This window comes from Pagrus pagrus (genome assembly GCF_965226575.1).
Source record: "Pagrus pagrus genome assembly, chromosome: 22".
NCBI classification, from domain to species: Eukaryota; Metazoa; Chordata; class Actinopteri; order Spariformes; family Sparidae; genus Pagrus; species Pagrus pagrus.
In genome coordinates, this window is record NC_140204.1 from 179,569 (window position 1) to 200,097 (window position 20,529).

General features: G+C 44.2%; 2 protein-coding genes across 2 annotated transcripts in view; one reads left to right on the forward strand and one right to left on the reverse strand.

Annotated features, from left to right (window-relative positions):
• The first annotated feature begins 336 nt into the window (after positions 1 to 336).
• On the forward strand, positions 337 to 6,310 carry LOC311251712 (H-2 class II histocompatibility antigen, E-S beta chain-like). Its single transcript, XM_084344315.1, has 6 exons — positions 337 to 455; positions 1,240 to 1,512; positions 3,417 to 3,630; positions 3,980 to 4,047; positions 5,270 to 5,383; positions 5,837 to 6,310. Exons 1-6 carry the CDS (start codon positions 401 to 403, stop codon positions 5,860 to 5,862), a joined length of 750 nt encoding a protein of 249 aa, XP_084200441.1. The 5' UTR covers positions 337 to 400; the 3' UTR covers positions 5,863 to 6,310.
• Positions 6,311 to 11,826: 5,516 nt separating this feature from the next.
• The window catches only part of LOC311251706 (phosphatidylinositol 4,5-bisphosphate 3-kinase catalytic subunit alpha isoform), a 35,038-nt gene continuing 26,335 nt past the window's right edge, over positions 11,827 to 20,529 (reverse strand). The window contains 9 exon segments of the mRNA XM_084344303.1: positions 11,827 to 14,933; positions 16,559 to 16,633; positions 16,636 to 16,706; positions 16,817 to 16,898; positions 16,901 to 16,967; positions 18,379 to 18,496; positions 19,021 to 19,191; positions 19,302 to 19,380; positions 19,531 to 19,652. Of these exon segments, the coding sequence (XP_084200429.1) occupies positions 14,809 to 14,933; positions 16,559 to 16,633; positions 16,636 to 16,706; positions 16,817 to 16,898; positions 16,901 to 16,967; positions 18,379 to 18,496; positions 19,021 to 19,191; positions 19,302 to 19,380; positions 19,531 to 19,652 (910 nt within the window). The 3' untranslated portion in view covers positions 11,827 to 14,808.

Sequence of the window (20,529 nt, forward strand, 5' to 3'; positions counted from 1 at the left end):
TCATCAGTTGTCAGAGCAGTATGATAACGCAGAAGAGGTGATTTTTTTGTCTGCCCTACATGTAAATGTAATTAGGGTTAGATTACAATAATACTATAGAATACATCATAAATAATTAAGTCAAACTGGTCCGTGTTTGTAATCAGTGGCTGAAGTTGATCATCACAAAGATGATTTAATTTTCCCGCCTTATTTAAAGTGCGGCAACAGCTTGATGATCTTTAATGTCAGCGGTCCAGAAGTTTTAGATCACAGTTCACACACAACTCTGACAGAGTGAGCGACCTGAGTGAGAGCAGTCTGCCTGGTAACAGCTGATGATGAGGTCATGTGATCTGTGCTGTGTTTTTAGAGCCGCTCTCAGTCAGACTGTGTCAGTTTGTGAAGTGAACACAGGAACATGGCTTCATCCTTTCTCAGCTTCTCCCTCCTCTTCATCAGCCTCTGCTCAGCAGGTAGGTACCAGCACACACTCATCAATACACTGATCTATACACTGATCAATACACTGATCAATACACTCATCAATTCACTCATCAATACACTCTGATCAATACACTCATCAATACACTCATCAAAACACTCTGATCAATACACTCTGATCAATACACTCTGATCAATACACTCTGATCAATACACTCATCAATACACTCTGATCAATACACTCTGATCTATACACTCTGATCAGTACACTCTGATCAATACACTGATCAATACACTCTGATCAATACACTCTGATCAATACACTCATCAATACACTCTGATCAATACACTCTGATCAATACACTCATCAATACACTCTGATCAATACACTCTGATCTATACACTCTGATCAATACACTCTGATCAATACACTGATCAATACACTCTGATCAATACACTCTGATCTATACACTCTGATCAGTACACTCTGATCAATACACTGATCAATACACTCTGATCAATACACTCTGATCTATACACTCTGATCAGTACACTCTGATCAATACACTGATCAATACACTCTGATCAATACACTCTGATCAATACACTGATCAATACACTCTGATCACTACACTCTGATCAATACACTCATCAACACACTCTGATCTATACACTCTGATCTATACACTGATCAACACACTCTGATCAATACACTCTGATCAATACACTCATCAACACACTCTGATCAATCTGTATTAAGACATGCAGCTTCAGTTTCAGATGTTTGTCTTTAATCTGATTCTGTTTGTTCTTCAGATGGATTCATGGAAGCTATAGTGTCCCATTGTGTGTTTAACTCCTCTGATCTGAACGACATCGAGTTCATCCAGTCGTACTACTTCAACAAGTTGGAGGACGTCAGGTTCAGCAGCAGCGTTGGAGAGTTTGTTGGATACACTGAGCCTGGTCTGATGTACGCTAAGAACTGGAACAAAGATAAGTCAATACTGAGCAGGCTGAGAGCTCAGAAGGAGACGTACTGCAAAAACAACGTTGACCTTGACTACAGTACTATTCTGACTCAGTCAGGTGAGTTTGTGTTTGTAACATCCAACACATGACATCATCATCTTATTGATTAACTTATTGATCCATCAACACACTGACTGAACAGAGAACACTGATCATACTTATTGATCCATCGACACACTGACTGAACAGAGAACACTGATCATACTTATTGATCATCAACACACTGACTGAACAGAGAACACTGATCATACTTATTGATCATCAACACACTGACTGAACAGAGAACACTGATCATACTTATTGATCATCAACACACTGACTGCAGTGAGACACAGTTGACTGTCAGCTTCTTCACTTCAGATACATTTAAAACTTTATATAGAAACATTGTGTTCAGTGTCGCTGCCTGCTGGTCAAACTCTGGTACTGCAGCTTTGTTGTTAATCATCAGGGCCCAGTATTTCAAAACTTGTAATCTGGATCAGAGTAATCCGGATAATGAAATCCTGCTTTTCTCAGTCATGGATCACGGTGATCCTGCTGACCTTATCTGAGTATTTCAAAACACTGGCAGGGTGGATCACCGTGATCCCGACCTGGCCGGATACGGATTTCCAGATCTCAAGTCTCCGCCTCCGCGATCTGAAAACATGGCGGACTACTCCGCAAAAGGAGCAGCTGAGAGCGCGACTTTCACGTCAAAAGTCTGAGTTTACCGTCGTCTAATGTGCAGCGGTTAAAAGACCATACGGACGCCAACCAACATATCATGCAAGCCAACTATTTGAATCGTCACCTTATTAAAACCAGGCCGTAGCGATCTCTAATTGAGCCGCGGCCGTGCTAGCAGGAGCTAGCAGGAGCTAGCCCGGCTCCATTGACTTGTGTGTTAAGCAGCTAGCGGGCTGTCGTTAGCGTGACGTCATTGGCAACACAGCAGACTTATAAATAGGCTCCATGTGCACAGACCTGCTGCAGTACTTAGAAAACATAACGCTACACAGTTTGAGTATTAACTACACGGTTTGCTCAGAAGTGTCAGAGTGCTACAGTAATGCTGGTGATGTTGTCATGTTGTTGTGTACATAAACACAATGTGGGATTGTGGATTAAGATACTCACACACCTTCTACTTTCAGAGTCCACTCACAGCCATGGACACTCAGCTACAACAGGGCGAGTGCTGGAAATCCTTGGAAATGCTTTAATTGCATTGATACATTTAAGGTTTTCAAGTAATAGGAGTTTGAATAAAGTGCTTGAAACTGCTCAAAATTGTAATAGCATTACTTTCATGGTATATACCTTGGTCAGTGATTTAAATAAAATTAAAATATTTTACTATGTTTTAAATTTCTTACAATTACTTTAATTATTTGTTAAAAGTACAACACTGACACTTTAGATTAAGTGTAATGAACATCTTGAGTAACAATATCTGGGAGAAGTGGAGCTGAGACTTTGTCAATCCAAGTCAAATCCACCTCTGAGGTGGGATTCAAATGATCCTGAAATTTTGGTATCAAGTTGATCCAGATATCTGCCTTGTGTTTTGAAATACCCAAATCCAGCCTTTTATCTGGATTCAAGGGAGGATTGGATTACCAGAGCTGGATCCTGATCTTCAGGATCAGGATTCTCTGGATCTGTGTTGAAATACCCAGTTTTCAGATCAGATCTAGATTTAATCCAATCCGACCAGGATAATCCTGTCAGATCACTTTTGAAATACTGGGCCCAGGTGATCTGATGTTGTTTCATTTCATCAGATTTCATTTTTAGAGATTAAATCCTGAGGGTTTGATAATAATGATAATAATGATGATGATGTTTATGTTGATGATGATGATGACGATGATGATAATGATGATGATGATGATGATGATGATGTCACTGATGATGATGATAATGATAATGATGATGATGTCACTGGTGATATTGATGATGTCACTGTGTTGCAGCTGAGCCGTACGTCAGGCTGCAGTCTGTGACGCCCTCTGCTGGTAAACATCAGTCCATGTTGGTCTGCAGCGTCTTCGACTTCTTCCCCAAACTGATCAAAGTGAGCTGGTTCAGAGACGGACAGGAAGTCACCTCTGATGTCACTTCCACTGATGAGCTGGCAGACGCTGATTGGTACTACCAGATCCACTCTCACCTGGAGTACACGCCCAGGTGAGTCCCCCTCCAGGTTCAGGTTCACCTCCAGGTCCAGTCAGGCCCAGTCAGGTCCAGGTCCAGTCAGGTCCACTATCCAGTCAGGTCCAGTCAGGCCCAGGTCCAGTCAGGCCCAGTCAGGTCCAGGTCCAGTCAGGTCCAGTCAGGTCCAGGTCCAGTCAGGTCCAGATCCAGTCAGGTCCAGTCAGGTCCAGGTCCAGTCAGATCCAGTCAGGTCCAGATCCAGTCAGGTCCAGTCAGGTCCAGGTCCAGTCAGGTCCAGTCAGGCCCAGGTCCAGTCAGGTCCAGGTCCAGTCAGGTCCAGGTCCAGTCAGAGTGTGAACTGATGTGTTGGTTTGTGTTGAAGGTCTGGAGAGAAGATCTCCTGTGTGGTGGAGCACGCCAGCCTGAAAGAACCTCTGGTTACTGACTGGGGTAAGTACCTGTCTGTCTGTCTGTCACCTGTCTGTCTCTCTACCTGTCTGTCTCTCACCTGCAGTGTTGGGCACGTTACTTTTAAAAAGTAACTAGTTATAGTTGCTAGTTACTTCTCCCAAAAAGTAACTGAGTTAGTAACTGAATTACTCCACAATAAAAGTAACTAGTTTCCAGGGAAAGTAACTATTGCGTTACCTTTTTTTTTTTTTAAGTTTAAAAATGTCTAAAAATTTGGATTTTTTTCTAAGCGGGTTTCACAAGTGTTTCTGAGTCAACTGTTGCTCACGGGAGCATATTCTCAACAACATACCTGCCTGTCATTGCATTCAGTTCAGTCTGTGTCACAAGTTTTTGTGAAGCTGGAGCTTTAGCTGCTTGGACGGCGTGGCTCCGTGTCCTTCTTTGTTAGCGGAGCTCACGTTAGCCACACCTGGCCTGCTATCATCATCAACAGTGTCAACAACGGTGTTTTTGGCCACTAGTTTTGTAGAAGCGCGTGCCGTTGAGAGATGCTTCATTAGATTAGAGTTGCTTACAACGGACGTGGACAAACACTTCGCTCTGGGACATAATGTACACTTCACATGTACGTTCTTGCCTTTTACCTCAAGGAGATTAAAGTAGTGTCTGTACTTCCACTTTGAAAATGCCGACTTTCCCTCCGGACTCGCCACTGCTGCAGCTTACCTCTGCTAGTTTGTGTGTGTGAGGTTTGTGTGTAAACTGAACGCTGCCTCTGATTGGCTTACGAACTCTTACTCTACCTTAGCCAATCATCATCACTTTAGTTTAGTTTAGTTTAGTTTATTAAGATCCCCATTAGCTTATTTACTAATGCGGTTGTCTCGCCCCTCCCTCCTCCCTCACCAAAGAAAAAGCTCCTGTGGCAGAGAGCCAAGTCGGATGACAACAGCTTCAATGAGTAGCTTCAGTTTATAACGCACCACATTTAATTGTCGGTAACGGTAACGGCATTGTAACGATGGAAATAATAATTAGTTAGATTACCCGTTACTGAAAAAAATAATGCCGTTATACTCTAACGCCGTTATTACCAACACTGCTCACCTGTCTCTCAACTGTCAGTTTGTCTCTCACCTGTTTGTCTCTCACCTGTCTGTCTCTCACCTGTCTGTCTCTCACCTGTTTGTCTCTCATCTGTCTGTCTCTCACCTGTCTGTCTCTCACCTGTCTGTCTCTCTACCTGTCTGTCTCTCAGACCCGTCCATGCCTGAGTCTGAGAGAAACAAGATCGCCATCGGAGCGTCTGGACTGATCCTGGGTCTGATCTTATCTCTGGCTGGATTCATCTACTACAAGACCAAGGCCCGAGGTCAGACCAGTACCCACACCTCAGACCAGTTCACACCTCAAACCAGTTCACACCTCAGACCAGTTCACACCTCAAACCAGTTCACACCTCAGACCAGTTCACACCTCAGACCAGTTCACACCTCAAACCAGTTCACACCTCAAACCAGTTCACACCTCAGACCAGTTCACACCTCAAACCAGTTCACACCTCAGACCAGTTCACACCTCAAACCAGTTCACACCTCAAACCAGTTCACACCTCAGACCAGTTCACACCCTCAAACCAGTTCTCACACCTCAGACCAGTTCACACCTCAAACCAGTTCACACCTCAGACCAGTTCACACCTCAAACCAGTTCACACCTCAGACCAGTTCACACACATCAGACCAGTTTAAACCAGGTCACACCAGTTTTAATGTCGTGGTGTATCTGACGTTGATCATATCGTCTCTTCTTTTCTTGAATCCAGGAAGGATTCTGGTCCCCAGTAACTGATCCTGGTCTTGATCCTGGTCCTGGTCCTGATCCTGATCCTGATCCTGGTCCTGGTCTTGGTCTTGGTCTTGGTCCTGGTCCTGGTCTTGGTCCTGGTCTTGGTCCTGGTCCTGAAGCAGCTTAATGTGCTGTCAGTGCTGCCCCCTGCTGGAGCGGCTGAACACCTGCTTCTCTGATGATGTGTCCTCTGATCCTGAGCCGGTCTACACCTGATCCAGGACTGTCCCGTCTCTGTCCTCTTCACTGTTGGTCTCTGAGGACTATTACAGTCCTGGACCAGGTCTAGACTGGACTGTAGATCTTATGATGCTTTACTGAGTGAAATCATATTTTACAGCCTCGTTAACTCTGCTGAACATCATTTAATCATTAAATCAGTTTGATTCTTAGATTTGTATTTTTCTGCACAAGAAAATATTTTAATTACAATAAACTCTGACAGACTGTCGTGTTTGTGTCAGTTTGTTTACATTCACATGAACAGACATCAGATACCGCAAATAATGCTGAGAAAGTCACAATATTAAAGAAAAAAGCCTCGATATATACAGAAAGTTATTTTTTGATTAGAAAGTCAAACAAAGTCTTAATTTTATAAACGTAATATTAGATCAGTCATTATTTTAATAAACATCACAAACAGTTTAATGTTTAGAGAGAAAAGTTAATTTGTTCTTAAAAAGTCTAATATTTTTGAGTTTATAATCTGTAAAAAAAAAATCTTTTGAGACTAAAGTTTCGTCACAGCAGCATCTAGTGGACATTAGAGGAAGTTCAGCTCTGTTTCTGAACACCTGCCACAGGTGAGTCCAACAACCACACACAGTGCAGTTGAGCTTTTATTTTGAAATGATCACTCACATCAATCACAGCTTCTTCATTTTTAACACAGTGCACAGTGATGTCACACGCCAGGCCCCGCCCCCAGATGACCCTTCAGTCAAAAAAAAAGTCAGAACAAGTCATCATCACCATATATGGGCGTGGAGGGTGTACAGGCCCTCTGATTGGCCGAGTCAGTGTCTGTGGGTGTCGGCTCTTTGATGGAAATATTTAAGAAAAGAAGTGTGTGTACCCCCTCCCATTCACAGTGCTTACGCATTAACTCAAAGAGGGAATCTTCCTCACCAAATGTTTTAAATGGTTCTGAATAAATTTAAAGTAATTTCATGGAACATAAATGGAATACAAAATCATGTGAAAAGATTCAAAGTCTTATCTCATTTAAAATCTCTTGATTGTGATATAGCATTATTACAAGAAACACATCTCTCTAAAGAAGAGTCTTTAAAGTTAAAGCAACGCTGGGTGGGACAAATTTTCTTTTCTCCAGGCACAGGGGCCTCCAAAGGGGTTTGCATTCTCATCTCCAAAAAAATATCATTTACTGCCTTGGATGTGATTGCAGACAAAGAGGGACGATGGGTGATAGTCCTTGGAGAACTGGAGAATAACAAAATAAATATTATGAATCTATATGCCCCAAATCTGGCACAGGCCACCTTTTTGTCATCAATAAATATCTTGTTAACTCAGTTTAAAGATGTACCATTACTAGTGGGAGGTGATTTTAACCTGGTGAGCAATGCAGTAATTGATCGCTCAAGTCCTCCCCTACCAGCTGATAAATCTCTCTCCCGAGCCTTTAAAGAGCTATTACAAACACACTCCATAACTGATGTGTGGCGTCTATTTAACATGAATTCAAGAGAATATACATTTTATTCAAAGACGCATAACTCCTATTCTCGTATTGACTATCTCCTTTTGTCAAATGCTCTACTGGACAATGTTTTAGACTCTACAATTCATAGCATCCTCATCTCAGATCATGCTCCAATTTCAATAACTTTTTGTCCTACCAGTGAGAAGAAATTAAAGCATAAACAGTGGAGTTTTAATAACTCACTGTTAAGAGATGATGTATTTGTTAGGCTAATTAAAAAAAATATTAAGGAATTTGTGGAAATTAATATGAATCCAATAACCCCTATTTCAACAATCTGGGAAGCATTTAAAGCAACCTGTAGGGGTTGGATTATTAGCTATGCATCATATAAAAATAAGGAGAAACTGAGGAAGAAAACTGAATTGTTATCAAAGCTTAAGGATCTGGAGTCTAAACATATGAGAGATCCAATGAGCACTTCTTTAAAACAAGAATTATTTTTGACAAAGGCTGAGGCACAAGCAATGTTACAGGAGGAATCTGCTTTTTCATTATATAAATTGAGAAGGACATATTATGAAAATGGGGAAAAGGCAGGGAAAATGTTAGCATATCAATTGAAAAAACTAGAACAAAAACACTCTATTTACTCTCTAAGGGATAGCAATGGTATGATCATTAAGGATCAGGGGACTATTAATGATACCTTTAGGAGCTATTTTACATGCTTGTACAAATCTGAATATAAGGTCAAACAACATGATTTAAATAATTTCTTCAATAATCTATCCTTGCCGAAATTGAGGGAAGAAGATAAAGAAAATTTGGAAGCTCCCATTTCAGAAGAAGAAATTCATAATACAATTAAATATTTAGCAAATGGTAAAGCACCGGGTAATGATGGTTATACTGGGGAATTCTTTAAATGTTTTTCAAGAGATATTATGCCTTTGCTTCTTTGCTTGTATAATAATGCTTATCTCGGGGCGGCTCTCAGCCAACAATATGAGAAGGCTTCTACAAATCATGCAAATGGCTAGCCAGCTCCAGCATCCAGTGGTCGCAGTATCACTGGATGCTGAGAAAGCGTTTGATCGCATTGAGTGGCCTTACTTGTTTGATACTCTGGGTAGATATGGCTTTGGTCCAAAGTGTCTTCAGTGGATCAGAGCACTGTACCAAGAACCTGTTTCAGCAGTAAAGAGCAATGGTATAATTTCAGCTCCTTTTCAACTATTCCGTTCTACTAGACAAGGGTGTCCTTTATCCCCTTTACTTTTCATTTTATCTTTAGAACCATTAGCATGTGCAATCCGACAAGACAAAGAAATCAAAGGTGTTTCAATTAATGATCATGATTTTAAGTTAAATATGTATGCGGACGATATTTTGTTGACTTTATCTGAACCATCACACTCTATACCAAGAGTTTTAGAAATTATAAATTCTTTTGGCAGCCTTTCAGGCTATAAAATAAACTGGACCAAAAGCGAAGCCATACCGTTAAACATTTTTACACATGTTACTGATCTTGGTCCTGCTCCTTTTGTTTGGAAATCAGAAGGCATGAAATATCTGGGAGTGAAAATTAGATCACCCATCAATGAAATGTTTGACCTAAACGCAAAACCTTTAATAGGTACCATTAAAGAGGACCTTAAAAGGTGGTCTGCTCTCCCTCTGTCCTTATGGGGTAGGACAGAAGTGCTGAAGATGAACGTTCTTCCAAAACTGACTTTTTTAATCTCCTCTCTTCCTATGTTTATTCAAAAATCATGGTTTGATAATGTCAACACAATGTTCTCCTCTTTTCTATGGAACAACAAAAAGCCCAGAATTAACCAGAAAAAATTATCTCTACCAAGAGACAAAGGGGGGCTGGGAATACCAGACGTGTATTTGTATTATCTTGCATTTAATGCCAGGTATTCACTTACTTGGGGCTATAAAAAGAGTAGAGATAGAGGAAGTTGGGATTGGTTGGAAGATCAGCTTGTAAAAGAGAAGTCCAAATTTACATCATTGTCCTCACTTTGGTATACTCCTATTTCACCAAAAAAAATGGATAATTGCATTATTAGGTTTTCATGTAGCATAAGCAAAGAGATTCAGAAAAGAATAGATATTACAAGATCAGCTCTGCCATCCTCCCCAATATGGTATAATACTGCCTTTAAGGCAGCTGGGAATCCATTGTTTAATGCTGTATGGTATAATCTTAACATCACTGACATTTCTCAAATTGTAGAGAACAAAGAAATTCTCCCGTTTGGGGAACTCAGAAAAAGATATGATTTAAACAAAAAATGTTTTTTTCAGTATGTCCAGTTAAAATCAATTATTTCCAAATTCCCCAAGGAATATTTTGATTATAATTATGAGATAGACAAAAAACTTCGATCCTTAATATCAAACAGAGGAGCAGTCTCAGGTCTATATAAGCTTTTGCTTCACTCCTCTGCAAACCCTAACATAAGAACCCAGTCACAATGGGAATTTGACTTAGGGGTCAAATTCACATCTGCAGAGTGGGAATACATCTGGCGTGATTTTAAAGCTATTTCAAAGTCAGTCAGAGGTAGAGTAATCCAATTGAAAATCCTCCATAGAGCGTACATCACTCCCTCTAGACTTAAAAACATAGATCCCAGTGTTTCGAACCTTTGTTGGCGTAACTGCGGACAAGTGGGAACGCTGGTTCATATGTTGTGGCAGTGTCCTATAATTAAATGTTTTTGGACAGAAGTCTGTAAATTAATTTCAAGGTTTGTTGATGTTGAGATTGTACCATGTCCAGCTGTGTGTCTGTTGGGACGCAGAGCGGCTCAGCTGAAAACGAAGGAACAAAGGAGGATGACTGGTTTGGCCTTTTTGGCTGTGAAGCGAATGATTCTGATGAACTGGAAAGTTCATAGACCAAGATGTTTTTCATTGGAGGAGTGGGTCTCCTGGGTATGGAGCGGGTGGCAGACACGTTGAATGACACTGGGTTCAGGATCAGAGACATTTGGAACCAGGTGCGGAAGCGCCTATTATCATCACAAATGTTATTCTGAAGGACTTTAAAAGTAGTTAAATGTGTCTGTGTTCTCTCTCTTGTTCTGTGTGTCTTATATGATCTGAAATCACACTTGGCACGCACTGTATATTTCCCCTTTATGTGATGTTGTTGTGAAATGTCTGTGTTTCGTTGTTGTTATTGTTGCTGTGTGGTTTGTACTGTGTGTCTTTTGTCTGTATGTACTCATAAAAATTAAATAAAAAAATTTAAAAAAAAAGAAAAGAAGTCAACAGATCAAAGGATCAACAGTTTTCACAAATCAATACTCAATGTTTACAAACTGATCACATCAGCCTTCATTCCTGATAAATACATCAATCAATCATCAATACGTTAGTTAGAAAACCAATCAGTAATATTGATCACATGGAAACAAACACATCATGTCTGCTCAGAGCAACATATTCAGTCACTATGGTAACCAGCACCGTCGATGATGATGTCATAAATCAATAAATGGATCAGCATGCAGCAGGGGGCGGGGTCAGGCCCCCTTACAGGTTGTCATGGTTACTGGCATGTGGGTGGGGCTAAGACTGACCTTTGACCTGAGCAGAAACAAACCTTCACATTAAAGATGGGTGTCATCACCCTTTAACCCGTCTGAGTGACGCCCCACCCCCTGCTGGCTGACAGCCAATGGAACAGCAGAGGCGGGGCTTCCACTGATGCTACGCTATGCTAACTAAATATACCCACAATACATAGGCTGTGTCCAAATTCAGGGGCTGCAGCCCACGAAGTGCGCATTTGAAGGCCAATTACGTCACAATGCTGCGCGAAGGCTGTCCAAATTCGAGGGCTGCTTCAAACGCAGCCCACAAATGCAGCCTAGTCTTCCCTCTGTTTGGAGGACGCATCGCTACTATCCTTCGTGGCCTCACATATCCCAAGATCCTTTGCGCACCGCTGTTCAGTCCCAAAACAGAAGAGGAGGCAAGAGAAAATGGCGACATCAAGTGGCGCAGACATGACATTTAAATTTAAGTAATGGGTTTATACTCGGTTTTTAGTCATGTAACATCCAACGCCAGATATGTTAAACGTCAAAACCTCCAGATTTCAACTTTCAGTTACAACACGTGACGCTGGTGATGCTATGGTAAATATAGTTGTTATTCACCGATGGCTTAATGTTTATTTTGTAATGTTGATGATTCAATTTAGATTTGACACATTTTATTGTTAATTTTTATACACACACAAATAAATGTACACGTTTGATAGATTTGAACCAAAACAGACTTTAATGCATCTCTTCATTCACAACCGTGACGTAAGGGTAAGGGGCGGGAACATCTGGTGAGGCAACCAGGAAATACTCTGAAGGCTGGACCGTCCCATTTAACAACGGTGGACGAGGCGTTCAAAGACCGGTCCGAAGGACCCGGCCCTCGTGGACCGCAAAGGCTGCAGGCAGCCCCTGAATTTGGACACAGCCATTGTTCCAGTGCAACAGCTCAGCTAACTAACTATGATCAGTGTTCAGCTCACAAGCTAACATGCTAGCAGCTGGCCTAGCATGGCTCATTAGACCCAGTGCACAAGAGGCTTACAAAGACCTGATTCAGCTAACAGTTAACAAGCAGCTGATTGGTTCAGATTGTCGTGGGAAGACTTTGATCCCTGATGAACCTGATGATATGTTGTTCAGATAGAAATCAGTTAGACTGAATTAATTTCAGTTCAGAGCGTCGATCAAACTCAAATACTTAAAAATGTAAAAAATATTCAAACACCTGGAGTTCAATAAAGACTTGAGTGTCTCCAGCTGTGGACGTGACTTCATGTTAATGATCAGCTGAGTTTCAGCTGCAGAGGATTTAAAAGATATCAGAGCTGCTGTGGAGGAAACTGACTGAGAGCGTAAAGACAAAAACTTTCAAACTACTCAGTTTCATTTTCTCCAGCAACATTCAGATATCAACTGTTTTATAATAAAAAAGGTAAGAAAACAAGAAAAAGTCAACAGTTACAAAACAGATCATCTTAAACAGGTCATATTCTGCTTTTTGGGGCTTTGTCTTTCCTTCATTGTGTCATGAAGCATAATAAAAAGTCCACACCAAAGGGAGTTTCTCTCTCCCACAGAAAACACTGCACTGCCTGATACGCCTGGTTCTGCTCGGCACGACCCGTCCAACTCTCATCAAAGATTAATCAGAGGCGAGATGTCCCACTCTGTAGCTTAAACAGAGCGTTCAAGACCCAGTGTTTTTTTGAAAATCTGAGCATGTAAACCCCTAAATAAAAGTATGAGACTAACAATATGAGCTCTTTACACAAACATGTCAAAACATTTTACAGGAACATTTGTGAGGAAAAAAAAAAAAGTGGAACAATATTTTATGAAAAATGTAAAGATTTTCTGATGATTTGAACGTTTTCTGACAGAAACAACATTTAAACTCTGTGATATCCTGTTGTGTTAAACTAAACAGTCGTCTGTTCAGATCTGATCAGTATGACTCCGCCCACAGCTGGTCAGCTCTGCCTTTTTATTGGTCAGAACTCCTGATTGTCATCATCAAAGTACTGATCAGTAATTGGAGGTTTTATTGCTCTCACAGTGACCACAGTGTTCACTTTGCTGGTGTCAATAAAGCTTCATTCAAATTCTCCGTCAAACATCAAATTGTAAAGTTACAGCTGCGACTCAATAAAGTTTGATTCAAATGAACGAGCAGGGATAAAGTTTTCTTTGGCTGTGTCCGAAATCACTCACTGCTCCCTACATAGTGCACTACATAGTGACTACGCCATTTTGTAGCACTGTCCGAATGTCTAGTGGGAATTATTATACCTACATAGTGGACGCAAAGTATCCCACAATGCATAGCGAGAAGTAGTGTACAACCAATGGTCACTAACCAAGCAATATTTACCATCATGCTTTGCGCTGAGAGAAAAATGGCAGACAAACGCATTATTCGTGTGTGTTTTTATGAGCTACTGGACACCTGAACTTCTCCTAAGGGATGAATAAAGTATCTATTCATCCATCTAATCTGACTCAAGAACAAAGTTGTGCCATGTCTGTTTCCACAGGAGGAGCTGCAGTCTGATAATACGAGTGAGTTATTGACACTGACAACACATTCATGATTTATGTCTTGTTTAAATGTAAAATCCTTCATCTTTATACTGACAATCTGACGACGTCTCACTAGATTAGCAAGAGCTGCAAATCTCACTCTTCTTCGTCTTGTTCGTTCTTATTCTCCTTCTGATCAGAATCATCTGGATGATGGTGAGTAACAACAGATACATTATGTTTGGTGGCATTTTGGGGAGCTGAGACTCGGATGTGATTGTGAGATAAATGAGGTCTAACTAAAGCTCTTTGATCGCACAGTACAAGATAAAAGAGACAAAAGAGACAAAAGATGTGGTGCAAAGATGGTGTGTATATATACATACATGTATGTAGTATATATATTTTAAATATATATCGGGATGTACATTAAAATGCTTGTGTTTTGACTCAATATTAACACTATACTTTTTAAATACTCATTTGAATATATATTTAAGTATTTATTATGGATAGTCCACAACCGGCGTTGATGTATGACTTTGATGTATTTAACTGTGCGACAGCAGTGACGTAATTAACGGCGCCTGAGTGTCTTTCTGCCGATGAGCTCACTGTGTAGTCACCATGTTGGACTGTCTGTAGGGAGTAACTGTGTAGTGAGTAACTGTAGTCTGAGGTTGTAGTGAGGAGGGAACGAGTCAGTGATCTCGGACACAGCCTCTGTGTTTAGAGCAGCTAGCAGAGCTAACAGGCTAACTGTAGCACCGACTGGAAGACATTAACAACGACGACATCATCATCATCATCATCATCATCATCATGTCTTTGGCCTCCTCAACAAACCCACTGACCTTTGACCCTGAGATACATGTGCTATGACGTCATGATGCTAAAATCTACAGACACCTTCATCATCATCATCATCATCATCATCTTCATCATTGTCTTCATCACCCTCAGATAATGCACTTATACATGTGTGTGTTGTATATAAATGTGGTTCGTTTATAAATGTTTGTGTTGTATATAAATGTGTGTAGTGTTTAAATGATGTGTTCTATATAAAAGTGTGTTGTATATAAATGTTTGTTGTGTATAAATGTGTGTTGTGTATAAATGTGTGTTGTATATAAATGTGTTGTGTATAAAAGTGTGTTGTGTATAAACGTGCTGTGTGTGTCAGTGTTCGTTGGGCATGTGTCTGATGGTGTGGAAGATCCAGTCCATCTTGGTGCTCCAGCCTCCGTGATGAGCGTCGTTCATCTGTTTGGTGAAATACTCCAACGCCTCCTGCTGGCTCTTCTCTGAGAGACAGACAGGTGGAGAGACAGACAGACAGGTGGAGAGTCAGACGGACAGGTGGAGAGTCAGACAGGTGGAGAGAGACAGACAGGTGGAGAGACAGACAGGTGGAGAGAGACAGACAGGTGGAGAGACAGACAGACAGACAGGTGGACAGAGACAGACAGGTGGAGAGTCAGACAGACAGACAGGCGGAGAGACAGACAGGTGGAGAGTCAGACAGACAGGTGGAGAGTCAGACAGACAGACAGGCGGAGAGACAGACAGGTGGAGAGTCAGACAGCAGGTGGAGAGACAGACAGACAGGTAGAGAGTCAGACAGACAGGTGGAGAGACAGACGGACAGACAAGTAGAGAGACAGACAGACAGGTGGAGAGACAGACAGATAGAGTCAGACAGACAGGTGGAGAGACAGACAGGTGGACAGAGACAGACACAGGCTGTGTCCAAATTCAGGGGCTGCAGCCTTCAGTGTCCTAGCCTTTGCGGTCCACGAGGGCCGGGTCCTTCGGACAGGTCTTTGAAGGCCTCGTCCACCGTTGTTAAATTGGACGGTCCAGCCTTCAGAGTATTTCCTGGTTGCCTCACCAGATGTTCCCGCCCCTTACCCTTACGTCACGATTGTGAATGAAGAGATGCATTAAAGTCTGTTTTGGTTCAAATCTATGAAACGTGTACATTTATTTGTGTGTGTATAAAAATTAATGACAAAATGTGTCAAATCTAAACTGAATCATCAACATTACAAAATTTGGAGGAGCCTCTGAATTGGGACAGCCTTCGCGCAGTGTTGTGACGTAATTGGCCTTCAAATGCACTTTGTGGGCTGCAGCCCCTGAATTTGGACACAGCCACAGACATAAATGATGTAAAATCAACCTTTGACCTCTGAGGCTGTAAAACACTGAAGTAACGACCTGCAGTTCCTCATGTGGCCACTTGAGGCTCCAACAGTGAGTCAATCCTCATCGGAGCCCATGTTAAACTTGTGTAGATAATATACCTGCTCATTTGTGTAGATAATATACCTGCTCATGACACCTTTTATATAACTCACTGCTTTAGATTATATTAAGGCTCAAATAATGAGGGGGCGTGGCCTCTCTGAGTGACAGGTAGCTGTCTGCTGCTTCACCTGTCGTCATGTTGGTGGAGGACTTTAATTCAGATCTCAGAAACACAATCTGTCTGTCTGTCTGTCTCTCTGTCTGTCTGTCTGTCTGTCTGTCTGTGCTGTTAACTGGACTGACAGACGGGAGGGGAGGGACAGACGCCGCTGTTTTGGATCAAGGAGCATCAACCTGCAGCTGCAGCCAGAGAGCTCAGGAGGAACAACCACTGAGACCCTGACCGAGAGTCACACACAGTGCTGTCTGTCCTCACCCGTCTGTCTATTGTCTCTCTCTCTACTCGTCTGTCTGTCCCCACCTGTCTGTCTACTGTCTCTCTCTCTACCCGTCTGTCTGTCCCCACCCGTCTGTCTACTGTCTCTCTCTCTACCCGTCTGTCTGTCCCCGGTCGTCTGTCTGTCCCCATCTGTCTGTCCACACCCGTCTGTCTACTGTCTCTCTCTCTACCCGTCTGTCTGTCCCCGGTCGTCTGTCTGTCCCCACCTGTCCGTCTTACCCAGAGCCAGGGTCTTCCTCAGGTAGGCGATGTCGTCGAAGCTCTGCAGTTCGGGCATGCCGCAGCCCAGCAGGAGGAGAACAGGTTGATGAAGAGGCTGGCGTGCTGACGGATGGCCAGGTAGGCTTTGTAGCACATCTCCTGGAACCTGACACGCAGACAGGTGGACAGACAGGTGGACAGACAGGTGGACAGACGGTGAGACAGGCAGAGAGCCGGACGGGAGGAGCAGCATAAGAGGTGAGGTGCAGGTGAGACCTCTCGAACTCCTTCGTCTTGGTCGACTCCTGGACTCCTTTACTGATGACGATGAGGAAGTCCTGCGTCAGGACGAAGGGACGCGCTCCCTCTTGTACCCGAACTTCTTCTTCTTGTGATCCAGGAAGTGACCGAAGTCAATGTGGAAGAGCTGCAGGAGGAGCAGGAGGAGGAGGAGGAGGAGAGGGAGGAGGAGGAGAGGAGAGGGAGGAGGTGCAGGAGAGGGAGGAGGAGGAAGAGAGGGAGGAGGAGGAGGGAGGAGGAGGAGAGGGAGGAGGAGGAAGAGAGGGAGGAGGAGGAGGGAGGAGGAGGAGGAGCAGGAGAGGGAGGAGGAGGAGGAGGAGGAGGAGGAGAGGGAGGAGAGGGAGGAGAGGAGGGAGAGGGAGGAGGTGCAGGAGAGGGAGGAGGAGAAGAGAGGGAGGAGGAGAGGGGGAGGAGGAAGAGAGGGAGGAGGAGAGGGAGGAGGAGGAGGGAGGAGGAGAGGAGGAGAGGAGGAGGAGGAGGAGGAGGAGGAGGAGGAGGAGAGGAGGAGGAGGAGGAGGAGGAGAGGGAGGGAGGAGGAGGGAGAGGGAGGAGGTGAGGAGAGGGAGGAGAGGAAGAGAGGGAGGAGGAGAGGATGAGGAGGAGGAGGAGGCAGGAGGAGGAGGGAGAGGAGGAGGAGGAGGAGCAGGAGAGGGAGGAGGAGGAGGGGAGGAGGAGGGGAGGAGGAGGAGGAGAGAGAGGAGGAGGAGGAGGAGGAGGAGGGGGGGGAGGAGGAGAGGGAGGAGGAGGAGGAAGAGAGGGAGGAGGAGGAGCAGGAGAAGGAGGAGGAGAGGGAGGACGTGTAGGAGCAGGAGGAGCAGGAGGAGGAGAGGGAGGAGGATAGGGAGGAGGAGGAGCAGGAGAAGGAGGAGAGAGGGAGGAGGAGGAGCAGGAGAAGGAGGAGGAGGAGAGGGAGGACGTGTAGGAGCAGGAGGAGGAGGAGGAGAGGGAGGAGGAAGAGCAGCAGCAGGGGGAGGAGGAGGAGGAAGAGAGGGAGGAGGTGCAGGAGAGGGAGGAGGAGGAAGAGAGGGAGGAGGAGAGGGAGGAGGAAAGGGAGGAGAAGGAGGAGAGGGAGGAGGTGCAGGAGAGGAGGAGGAGAAGAGAGGGAGGAGGAGGAGCAGGAGAAGGAGGAGGAGAGGGAGGACGTGTAGGAGCAGGAGGAGCAGGAGGAGGAGGAGGAGAGGGAGGAGGAGGAGGAGGAGAAGGAGCAGGAGGAGGAGAGGGAGGAGGAGGAGGAGGAGAAGGAGGAGGAGAGGGAGGAGGGAGGAGGAAGGGAAGGAAAGGGAGGAGAAGGAGGAGAGGGAGGAGGTGCAGGAGAGGGAGGAGGAGGAAGAGAGGGAGGAGGAGGAGCAGGAGAAGGAGGAGGAGAGGGAGGACGTGTAGGAGCAGGAGGAGGAGTAGGAGCAGGAGAAGGAGCAGGAGGAGGAGAGGGAGGAGGAGGGGAGGAGGAGGTGTAGGAGGAGAAGAGGGAGGTGTAGCAGGAGGAGGAGTTAACCGAGGCTCCAGACAGAACAGGTGGAGGAGGAGGAGGAGCAGCTCACCTGTCCGTTCTCCTTCACCATGATGTTTGAGTTGTGTCGGTCTCCGATTCCCAGAATGAACGTCGCCACACAGTAACCTGCACAAGACCTGGTGAACAGGTCGATGGCCCGGTCGTACCTGAGAGACAGACAGGTCAGAGAGACAGGTCAGAGAGACAGATAGGTCAGAGAGACAGACAGGTACAGAGAGACAGACAGGTACAGAGAGACAGACAGGTCAGACAGACAGACAGGTACAGAGGGACAGACAGGTACAGAGACAGACAGTCAGTAGGACAGGTACAGACAGTCAGACAGACAGACAGACAGGTACAGAGAGACAGACAGGTACTGAGACAGACAGACAGGTACTGACAGGTACAGAGAGACAGGTGCAGACAGACAGGTACAGACAGACAGACAGGTCAGAGAGACAGGTACTGACAGACAGGTACAGGTACTGACAGGTACAGAGAGACAGGTGCAGACAGACAGACAGACAGACAGACAGGTACAGACAGACAGACAGGTGCAGACAGACAGACAGACAGACAGACTGGTACAGACAGACAGACAGGTGCAGACAGACAGGTGCAGACAGACAGACAGACAGACAGACAGACAGGTACAGAGACAGACAGGTGCAGACAGACAGGTACTGACCCCTCCCCGCGGTTCTTGTCTTTGATCCAGTGGTGCAGTGTGTTGGAGTTGAACTGCAGCGCCCCCTTCAGGCCTCCTTTACACTGAATCTGCATGATGGTGAAACTGTTCTTCACCACCTCGATCAGACCCACACAGTCCCCGATGGACAGGCAGCCGTACGGCAGCATGCTGACACACACACACACACACACACACACACACACACACACACACACACAGTCAGCCAGGTGTGTGATGATGTCACAGCCATAGTCACTGATGATGTCACAGGGTCTCACCGCAGGTCCAGGCCCTGGTTCTGCCAGATGTTCTCCATGATCTTAATGATCTGCAGAGTCAGCATGTCCTGCCGCAGGTCTGCATCACACACAAAAACACACACACACACACACACACACACACACACACACAGGTAACACACAGGTTACACACTACATTACCCACAATCCCTGAGCAGTTAGCACTCTCTACTGAAACCACTGGGTTGGTTAGCACTGAGCTAGCTACCGTCTCCGTTTTTGAAGATGATCTCGTTGTTGGTGAAGAGCAGCTCAGACATGATGTCAGGGTTCTCCCAGTTCAGCCACAGGGGGCGCTTCGCTGAGGACATGATCCTGCACTCCTCCAGCCTGCACACACAGCACGCAGGATTTATATACAGATATATACAGTTATATACAAGTATATGCAGTTATATACACATATATGCAGTTATATACAAGTACATGCAGTTATATACAAGTATATACAGATATATACAAGTATATGCAGATATTTACAAGTACATGCAGTTATATACAAGTATATACAGATATATACAAGTACATGCAGTTATATACAAGTACATGCAGTTATATACAAGTATATACAGATATATACAAGTACATGCAGTTATATACAAGTACATGCAGTTATATACAAGTATATACAGATATATACAAGTATATGCAGATATTTACAAGTACATGCAGTTATATACAAGTATATACAGATATATACAAGTATAGAGTCATCCAGAGGTTTCTAGAGAGCCTGTACTGCTACGTACTACGGTAAGCGTGTTGCGTCATTGCCTGTTGTTGTGTTACTGACTGATAGCGTAACTGTGCTGCTCCGGCTCGTCCAAGCAGATTATTGTTGTATTCCTTCTGCAGCGACCGAGATCCCGCTTGTGATCGGGCACTTGCTGGTCCACTAAGGCATTCAACAATACTCTGTGTTTATAGCTTGGTCGCCGGGCTTGCTGCTGTTTGTAGCTCTCTTAGCTCTGCTGGCTAATCTATCGTGTCCTAGCTTAGCCACTATCAGCTAGCGATGGCTTCTCTCTCTCCCTCTCGCTCTCCTCTTTTCTCCTGCTCAGTGTGCCACAGTTACACCTCTGCCTCCCTTAGTGATACTGGTACATGTATTAAGTGTAGTTTATTTGTAGTGTTGGAGGCGAGGCTCAGTGAGTTGGAGGCTCGGCTCCGCAGCATGGAAACTCCGACTGTAACTGCTGCAGTTAGC

Bases quoted from the DNA above. Each gene is read 5' to 3' on its own strand.
- LOC311251712 (XM_084344315.1), top strand. From the start codon at position 401: ATGGCTTCATCCTTTCTCAGCTTCTCCCTCCTCTTCATCAGCCTCTGC. The intron at 3,631-3,979 runs GTGAGTCCCCCT...TTTGTGTTGAAG, and splicing joins CACCTGGAGTACACGCCCAG to GTCTGGAGAGAAGATCTCCT. The intron at 4,048-5,269 runs GTAAGTACCTGT...TCTGTCTCTCAG, and splicing joins ACCTCTGGTTACTGACTGGG to ACCCGTCCATGCCTGAGTCT.